Source organism: Mandrillus leucophaeus, unplaced genomic scaffold (assembly GCF_000951045.1).
Source record: "Mandrillus leucophaeus isolate KB7577 unplaced genomic scaffold, Mleu.le_1.0 Scaffold109, whole genome shotgun sequence".
NCBI lineage: Eukaryota > Metazoa > Chordata > Mammalia > Primates > Cercopithecidae > Mandrillus > Mandrillus leucophaeus.
This window is the reverse complement of record NW_012099098.1, coordinates 2,221,234-2,230,549: the sequence shown is the minus strand read 5'-3', so window position 1 is coordinate 2,230,549 and position 9,316 is coordinate 2,221,234. Positions and strand designations below refer to the sequence as shown.

Here is a 9,316-nt window from a genome sequence, read left to right as displayed (position 1 = left end):
TGCTGGGATTGCAGGCATGAGCCACCACACCCGGCCTAGAAGACACACTTTGAAGTCTCACCTCTGTTCACCAGCTGGGTGTCCTTGGATAAGTCATGCCATGGGGAAGCAGGGCCAAGACTAGGCTGCTTGTCCCCATGTCCATCCATGGTGCCCTCCCTTTGGCCAGGGGGTGCCATGCACAGCAGGACGTTGACCATCCTGAGAGTTGGTTGTCAGCCTTGGGAGTCAATTACTGTATGGAGAGTGAAGGATCAATATCTAATGAGTAAGAAGCTACAGGGCTCCTATGAACCTTGCCCCATCTGTGACGGCTGGGCCAGTTGCCATACCCCAAACCCGGGGACCGCCTCCACACCCCAACCCAGCCTGCACAGCCCCTCACCCTCCCATCATAACCCCTGTTGTTGCTCTCTCTGCTCTGTTTGCAGGTCCCTCTGCTGGCTCTGGTACTGCGAGGTTCAGCCGGAGGCCCACCTGTCCTGATACGTCTGTTGCTGGCAGCCTCCCCACACCTCCAGTCCCCAGACACAGGAAGAGCCACAGCTTAGGCAACAAGTGGGTGACTGAGCAAGCCCTCCCCCCGGGCTTCAGACCGTCCTGCACGTGGGCCTGGGCACAGTGCAGGGAAACACTTGCTGACTGGGTCCCTCCCCTGCCCTGTTCTGGGAGTTGCTGATGAGAGCCCTTGGAATCCTGGCCAGTGCACTTTCCTGAGGCTGGTGTGAGCTTAGGAAGAGCTGAGGGGCACTGTGGCAGCACTGACTCCACACCACTGACAGGTGTCTCAGGCTCAGCAGCTGATGGAGGAAGGGTGCAGGGAAGGGCAGGGAAGTAGCAGTGACATTCCAGAGAATTTGCCCAAGCCCAGTTAATGACTCATGGAAAAACCCCAAAGTCCAGTGGACACCAGTGATTGTCATCCAGGGCGGTGTTCAGTTTCTCATGGCATCTGCCTACAGAGCATTGAACCTGCTGGCTCATCAGCCCTGTGGGGCCCAATAGCTGGGGGACATGCGTGAGTCCTCGGCATGGCTGGGGCAACTGTGCCTGTGTCTCCAGGGCATTAGGCAGAGGCTTCCGAACAGATGAGTCCCTTCCTTCCTTCCTTTCTTCCTTCCTTTCCTCCCTTCTTCCCTCCCTCCCTCCCTTCCTCCTTCCTTCCTTTCCTTCCTTCTTCCCTCTCTCCCTCCCTTCCTCCTTCCCTACCTACCTATCTACTTACCCACCTACCTACCTACCTACCTACCACTTCCAAGGCACAAGCCTCAGCCCAGCCCAGGCAGGCCCTGGAGGAGCTCCAAGGCTGGAGGAGAAAGAGTTGCTCTCTGAGTGTTAAGCAGCCCTCTGTGCTAGACACTCTGCACATGCATGTCAAGCATGATCTCCCTGAGTCCCCATGCAGGCCTCTGAGGTGGGTGCTATTATTACAAAAATTGAGAATGAGTCTAATGAGGTTCAACAAGGTGAAGTTCCTTGCAATGATGGAAAAACATCGGAGCAAGGGCCTGGACCAGGTGCGTGTGACTGCAGGAGCAGACATCCTGGCCACAGGCCCACTGCCGCTCACCTGTGCGGCCTCATCGCTCAGAAGCAGCATCTGCTCACTCGAGCCTCATAGCCACCTGGGAGACAGGCAGGGCAAGTATCGTTATCCCCATTGGATGGATGGAGAAACTGAGGCTCAGAGAAAGGATGTGACTTGCCCAAGGTCATGGCATGAGAGAGGACAGAGCCTGGGCTACACCATGGCTCTGGGTGGAGGCCTTTTTCCTGCAGCTGCACCATCTGCTCTGGCCCCCAGGCAGGTGTAACCACTGTCACTCCACAGATAAGGAGCTTTGCCTTCTTTCTTCCTTTCCGTTTTCCAGTATGATGTGTCAGTTGAGTGTAGTTGAGAGTAAAAGTGCGACATTCCCATCGGAGAAAGCAAGGCACCTACTGGACGACAGTGTCCTAGAGTCCCGCAGCCCCCGAAGGGGCCTGGCCCTGACCTCCTCCTCTGCTGTCACCAATGGACTCTCCCTAGGTAAGCGTCTCCGGCCTGCACATGATAGGCTGGTGGGCTGTAGGCCCAGTGTGTGCTCCGTGTCTGTCTCTGTGTCACTGTGCCATGCCCAGTGGCGCTATCATTCAGGGGGACCCAGTGGCCCCTCACCTCCCTACAGAGGTGGCTGCCTGCAGGAACTACCCAGAGCCAGGGAAACCCTTGTCTCCTAGCCTCGTGGGCTTCATGAAGAGCCCTGGATCTGTCGTCATCCTGCTGGTGGCAAGGCAGGCAGGTAGAAAAAGCAGCCAAACCCTTTCCTGAGACCAGTTGCTATTGGCTGGCAACTCCCTAGACCAGACTGGACCACAGTCAGGCTTCTGTCCCTAAGGGATCATGACCCACAGGGCCCTGCAGGGCAAAGCAGGAGAGGCTGCCAGGGAGGGTAGCTGGGTGGCTACAGGGTTCTCACTGCATACTTGTCTTCACAATGGGAGCTAGAAGGAGGGAGGATGAAAAGCTGATGTTCAGGGATGAAATTGCATCACTGAGTGTCAGCCAGACATGGTGCTATGGCAACAGAAGAGACAGAAATTGTGCTGCTGAGGCTGGGATAGGAAGAACTTGACATTAGGACTCAGGCTGGTGTTGAGCTCTGGTTGTAGGTCCATACCCCTGCAGTGTCCAGGTCAGCTGAGACAGGTGGGCACCACCCTGTTAATACCGCCATCAGGCCAGTGCTCTCTCTGGTGCCTGGTGCCTTTCAGTGTGCCTGTGCCTTTGTGGTCTGTGTGTCTGTGTGTCTGTCAGCTTCCCTTAGCAGGGAGTCCTCCCACAGCTGGTGGTTAGACCAGTTGCCAAGCTGGGAGTTGATTTTGTGAGGACTGCAGGGCAGAGGGCCCAGGGCAGGGGGCGGGAGGGGACAGGAGAAACAGGCAGGAATCACTCCCACGTCCCTGTGAAAGCAAGTCAGTCTCAGAGGGCGTGGGCAATATGAGTCCAGGGGTCGCCGTCTCCCACGCCCTGGAATTCTGACAAGCATGTTCTGTGTCTGCCTCTGTCCTCAGAGGAGGTCATCCTGTTTGGAGCCAATCAGGGTTATACGACGGCTCAGGACAATGTGTCCAGGGTTCTGAGGTGCGCCTTGGGAGAAGAGTTCCAGGTCATGCGTGGGGAAAGGCTGGGCTGAGCAAAGGTGTGCAGATTTCTTCCCAGAGATGCGGCTGTGCTGGTGGGTGGGAGGAGTCCTCTAAGAAGGCATCAGAGTCCACAGTGTCCACATTCTTTGGTCATGGGACCCTCTTCCTTGGAATGGGACTGGGTTCTGAGGAATGCCCTCTGGGGAATGCCGGCCCAACAGCACTCAGCAGAACAGCTGTTTTATGTCCAGAAAACTTTCTGAGCTGTGCCTGAGTCCAGGCCTTGCTCTTCCTGAGACAGAAAACGGAGTCAGATGCAGAGCTGTCCAGCGTCCAGACAGGAGATCACAAGGTTGTTTGGTTCCCGGCTCCTCAAGTTGGGGAATTGAAACTGGTTTTCTGTTTGGGGCCAAAAGCCCTGATTAAGTGGCCATGTGTGCATGTGCCCTGTTGGGAGCTGGGCTGGTCCTCCCCTCTGTGATGAGGGCCATTACTCAGACAGATGCCAAGGGGCCTGGGATCCCCTCCCTCCTGCTTTCCCAGTGCTCGGCCTCGGTGCTCTTTCAGGCAAAGAGCACTGAACCTCAGAGCCTCTGAGGTCTGAGAGACAGTCCAGAAGCATTGCGCGTGGATGCTTGGGTGACAGGAGAAAATCTCTCCTTCAAGAGGGCTTAGAGAGCCTGGGAGAAGCAGGGTCACCCATTCAGCCCAGAGGGACAGGCCTGAAGGAGAAATAGGTAGCAAAACGGTGGGACCCAGCCCCTCTCTGTGACCCCACTGGCCAGGGGTTCGCAGGGGCTCTCCCTTGAGGCTTCTGTCTAATGCCAGGTACCTGCGCTGTGACCAGCGTCTAGTCAAGCCCTGACCCTTGTGGAAGAGGAAGAGGTGCTCATTTGGCCTCACCAGGTGAGGCCTGTTCTAGCCCTGGCTTCATGTGGGCCAGAAGGGAGGCAGTGGTGGAGCCAGGTCAGGCCCAGAAGAAAGCCTGAAGACCCAGACCCCAGCGGGCCAGTGGGCAGTTAGCTGCGGCCCTCGGGGGCAGTGGGAAGGTAGTAGCGGACCTGCCTGGAACAGTGGGATGGGGTGGTTCTTTGACCCTCCCAGAGCAGAGTTAGAACAAGCAGCAGCAAAAACTCGAGTACATCGAGGCTCCCAATGTGAGGAAGCAGTTTCTGTGGCACTTCTGTGAGCTCAGGGGCCTGACCCGGGAGGACGGGCCCCTCTTCTGTGAGGCCGTTGTGCTCATTGACCTGTGTTCCTTTTCCAGGCAGTAGTGAGAGCTCAGAGTTTAGTGAAGAGATGTCTTCAGGGCTGGAAAGGTGAGTGTGGCCTCAGCATGGCCTCCCTCCCAGGGGCGGTGCTCAGGGCCCAGGGAGCTGAAGACAGGCCCCGGGCAGGGACGGGCCCTGCCCCACCCACCCCATGCTGGCCTCGGTGAGGCTGCTCTGTGGCTCCTCCAGCAGCCTGGCCAGGGCAGGGCTGACTAGGAGGGAGGATGGAAGAGTAGGATGGGTGTCGGGGCCCCAGCCCCCATGCTTTGAGCAGCCCCACACCTCCTCTGATCCAGGAGTCTCTTCCTCCGGCACAGCTGCAGGAGGCCTGGGAGTAGATTTGGTCAAAAGTGTGGGTTCTTGAAACCGGAAGCCTAAGAAGTGGCCTGGTCTTGAGATGGGCATGTGGCTCCGCCTGGTGGGGTCTGAGAATATTGCAGCCTAATGGCCTCAGGCCTTGGGTATTTATTGACCCCCACCCTGCTAGGCACTGGTGACAGGGAAGTGACCACAGCCTCTGCCTCCCTTGAGGATCCCTTGAGGATCCCAAGCTTCGGCTCCTGGGAGAGCCTGTCAGTCAGGGCCCCCGGCCTCCTGCTCAGGAATTCCCATCGCAGAGCTCCATGTACTGGTATTTTCCTGTGCCAGGAGCCAGGTGATGTCTAGGAAGGCAGGGGACACTGTGAAGGGGGTGCCCCCACAGCCATGGCACCACCAGGGGTGAAGGGCATCATGGCGACTCAGGGTCTGAGGGGAGGCTGGAAGCATCCAGTGACACAGAATGTCCAGGAAAGGCAGGTATGCACCAGTATCCAGGGCCCTGGACGTACACACACACATGCACATGCATACTCACATATACACGCCCTACACACTCACATATACCCATGCACACACTGTACACTTGCACTCACCTGTGCATGCAGTCTCACATACACAGGCACACGCTCACACATGAGCTTGTGTACACATTCACATAACCACACTGTCACACATGTACATATGCATGCATGCATGTACACTCACACATTTGTGTGCACACACATATACATGTGTGCATAAGCACTCACATGCACACACGCGCACACACACTCCTCCTCTGGCACTGAAGCTTCTCTCCTCAGTCCCCATAATCATAAATTGAGCAGAGAGAAGATAAGTGCTGCCTAGCAACTCCTCCCAGGGCAGAGGGGCTGTCTGCTGCTCAGTGTTCTTGGTTGAGCGTGGCCTGTGCCAAGCACTGTCCTGGTGCTTTGCGTGCGTGGATGTACCGAATCCTCAGCACTCCTGCACAACAGCCATTCGTAGTGTCTCCGTTTTATACATGTGGAAAACAAGCCTCAGAGAGGTAAAATGACTTACCTGCTCCACACTCTGGTGTGGACAGAGCTGAGCCACACCCAACAGCCTCCTGACCAGTGAGCCACCTCTTCATCACTGCTCCACAGCTTGGCCAGATACGGGGACTGCCCCATATTGGTCAGTCAGTCTGTCTGCCTGTGAAACCCAAGATGGGGGGTGGTGGGGGAGTGACGATATGCCAGCCCTCAGAGGCTCTCTCTTTTCCCTCCCCACCTATCGGGGTTGCTCAGGCAAATGGGCCAGTAGCTTTCACCCTGGGAGCCACCCCAGCAGTGGGGAGGAGAACCAGACAGGCACAAGGGCAGACTCCAGAACTCTCAGCACCAGTCAGGGGACTCCTGGGGACACCCTGAGGGAGATGGCTTTCAGGCAAGCCAGCACCTCCCCTGGCCTCAGGCCAATGAGAAGACATCAAATGGCAATCAGAGGCACAGATCCTGAATAGCAGCTAGACCTGGACCTGCTGTTCATTCATTCATTCATTCATTCTTTCTTTCACTCACTCATTCCTTCATTCACTCACTTACTCATTCAGTAGCTATGAAGCAACTGTTCCCTGCCAGAGACCACACTAGTTACTGAGGGTGCAGTGGATATAGTTCCTGCTAAGTACTCATGACTGAGATCAGAGCTTCTAGGAAGGAGGATGGTGAGGGACAATTCCTTGTCCCAGGGAGATGATGCTGTTTGCAATGCTGTCGTGATCACTATAGGCCACAGCATTTCATAGCATTTAGATCACTATCCATCTGAATGTCTAGAATAAGTGATTTGGGGATCTCTTCCAAGCACTGGTCTCATGGCTGGCGCAGATGTCCAGCTCTGCCTCCAGCAGCCTTGAAACAGCCCTGCAGGGAGGATGTCCTGTTTCTCATCCTCTGAGGATGACTTTTGGCCCAGTCCCACCTTGCTGAGGGGAGCAGGAGGCCACCTGCTTTGGAGGATGCCAGTGGGCCTGCGATGTCTCCTCTAGTCAAGACCCAGGCCCCGTGCAGTCCTGATGAGCAGATGCCAGCTGCCCCTTGGCCACCGACCTCCCTCTCCACCTGCACTGCCTCTTACATTCCCTGAAATAATCCACACTCACAAAAGCACAGGAGCATTCTGGACCTTCCTGGAGAGTCCACGGGAGAGTTGGAGGGGAAGATTTACCTCTTGTAGCTTGAAAATCTTCATTGCCTGTGGCTCTTTTCTTTCAGTTATTCACCTCCATGCTCTTTCTTGGGTCTTCTCTCTTCCTGACCTTCATGGGCCCCATGCTTAGCTCCTCCAGGTCCTCCCTGCACTCCCAGCTCTCCCCCAGGCCAAATCTTCCTACTCTAATGGGGAGCAGACTCCCTCTTCCTCAGAAGACTGAGTGTCAGCCTGCCTGGGCGCAGAGGCCAGCACCTGCCCTGAAAGAGCCTCCCCTCCTTGGAGACCCCACCAGCTGTTCCCTGCAGATGCTGTAAGAACACAGCTTTCTCTGCAGGTCATACTGCTCGAGCAGACAGAGGCCATGGAGCCAGAGCCAAGGGTGCAGGGGAGGCCTGGGCCCCACTCAGAGAAATGAGGGCGTGAGAGAGGAGAGGAAGAGGCTTGGCCATGGTGGGGGAGACAGCATTTCGCCCCACAGCTCTGAAGCTTCAACAGCTCTGTTGAAGATTGCCACCAGTGCCCTGCCCCTCAGCCCTGGTAATAAGCCTGCCCAAGCTAGGAAGAGAAATAGAGCCAGATACCAAGATGAAAGGCAGGGAGACTCCAGGTCAGTTTCTCCACATCACACACACCTCCGGTGGGTTGAGGGCACACCTTCATCACCAAGAATGCCGCTGTCAGCAGGCAGGCAGGAGTTTCTGTTGTCTGGCCAGGGGTGGGAGGGTGGGATCCTGCATGTCCGTCTGGTGAATTTGCCTTCTCTGAGTTTACACGCATAGATGTCTCCTTTTTGGGTAGTAGCCAGAGTTCAGGCTGCGGATGCCCAGTGGGTCCCCAGAGTGTTCGGCCATAAAGAGCTTCCACACAGGAGCTGGAGCCCACTGAGGCCTGTGGAGCTGCTGTACTGCCCTCGGTGGGCATGGGCCTCTTCCTACTGGACTGTGGAACGAGGGTGCAAGAGCAAAGGGACCCTCTTCTACTCTTCATCCTCCTGTCTCCTCACCCATGTCAGCCTTGGCAACGTCACAGGGCCTGTGGGGCCGGGGAGGGGCAGTGAGATGCAGGGAGGTGTTCGTTAGTCACTTCTGAGCCCCCAGGCTGCCTTAAAGACCCTCCCCTGCCCTCGGGGCCCAGCATGAGGACAGGAGGGTGGTCCTGTGCCAGGGCCCTCAGGAACCAGAGAGCTACAGGCAGGGGTGGGCCTGCTCTTCTCTGTGACTCCACCTAGTGTCCCTGGTTAGCAGTCTTCCTCACCTCATGCTGGGGAAAGTAGGGGCAAGGAGAGAAGGGGGGCCCCCAGCACACTCCGCTTTCCCAGGGAGGCAGGGAGGTGGCCGCAGGACATTCAGTTACCTGGAGAGGAGGGTTGTGGGCTTGTCAGGACAATGTCCAGCCAACCTCAGGCCGCTGGGAAACCAGCACGGAAGGGAGCGTTTAGTCAGGAGCAGAAGTAACGGAGAACAGATGCCTTTTTCTGCCTGATTGGGAAAGCAAGTGTTGGCACTAAGATGAAAACAAGAATATCAGCCTACGAGTTAAAGGATTTTAAATGAGGTGTTTTAAAAAAGGCGAACAAAATTGTAGCGGCGGTCATGTATGTATGTATGAAAATAGAGCCTCGCTCATCCTTAGTATTTCTGGGCTGTACGTTTATTAAGTGAGTTTGTTTTCCCTGTATCCTTCAGATTTTCCACGATGGGTAAATGTTTCTTTTCTACCCAGAAAAACAATTAACATATAACTGTACAAAAGAAGACATAATCAGAAATGATTACTGATCAGTTTTTAACAAGTGAAATATGAAAGTGCCACAAAGTTGATGATGAAACCTTGGCCACCATCTCCCCTGGTCAGACTCGCCCGTCTCTGTAGAAGGGCCTTCTCGTGTGAGGCACAGGCTGTAATACAGGTAGTAGGAAGAGTAGAGCATGGGGGGTCCTCGGAAGGCCCAGGGTGAGAGGAGGCCCCTGTAGTGAGAGGGAAGTGAGGCTGGGGCAGGGTTGGGGGGCACAGTGCAAAACCCTCTGAACAAAGCCTGTTCCTCTTCCTGCTCTGGAGGAGGTGAGGGAACGGGTCAGAGCTCAGAGTCTTAAATAAGTCCTGTTAGGGAAGCGGTTGTGCAGGATCCAACAGGGCGACCTGCATCAGGCACCAGGCTCAGAGGTGGCTTCTGGAGGAGGAGGGGATGGTTAAGCAGCAGCCCAGGACATTTAGTGAAGAGGACCCTAGAGTGCCCTCAAGGCGGGACCTGGGACCTGAAGAGGCTGCGGGCTGTGAATCATGCACCAGGCTGGGACAGATGGCCCCGGGCTTGGTGTCTGTAAGAGTCTCGTGCAGGAGAGCTGGGCCCCATGGCAGGTCCTGTTCTCTGGAGTTCTCAGTGGACCTCCACAGTGAAAGGCACAGCCAGCCTTGCAGGG

General features: G+C 56.0%; 1 protein-coding gene across 5 annotated transcripts in view; it reads left to right on the top strand.

Annotated features, from left to right (window-relative positions):
• RALGPS1 (Ral GEF with PH domain and SH3 binding motif 1) overlaps positions 1-9,316 on the top strand; it is a 265,288-nt gene that overhangs the window by 235,500 nt on the left and 20,472 nt on the right. For 3 of the 5 annotated variants that reach the window (XM_011988521.1, XM_011988514.1, XM_011988505.1), the window contains exon 11: positions 432-558. In XM_011988521.1, coding sequence (XP_011843911.1) covers positions 432-558 — 127 coding nt within the window. Of the gene's footprint in view, positions 1-431; positions 559-1,871; positions 2,030-4,393; positions 4,446-9,316 lie in introns of all 5 variants that reach the window. The other 2 variants (XM_011988499.1, XM_011988490.1) reach the window with 1 other exon arrangement.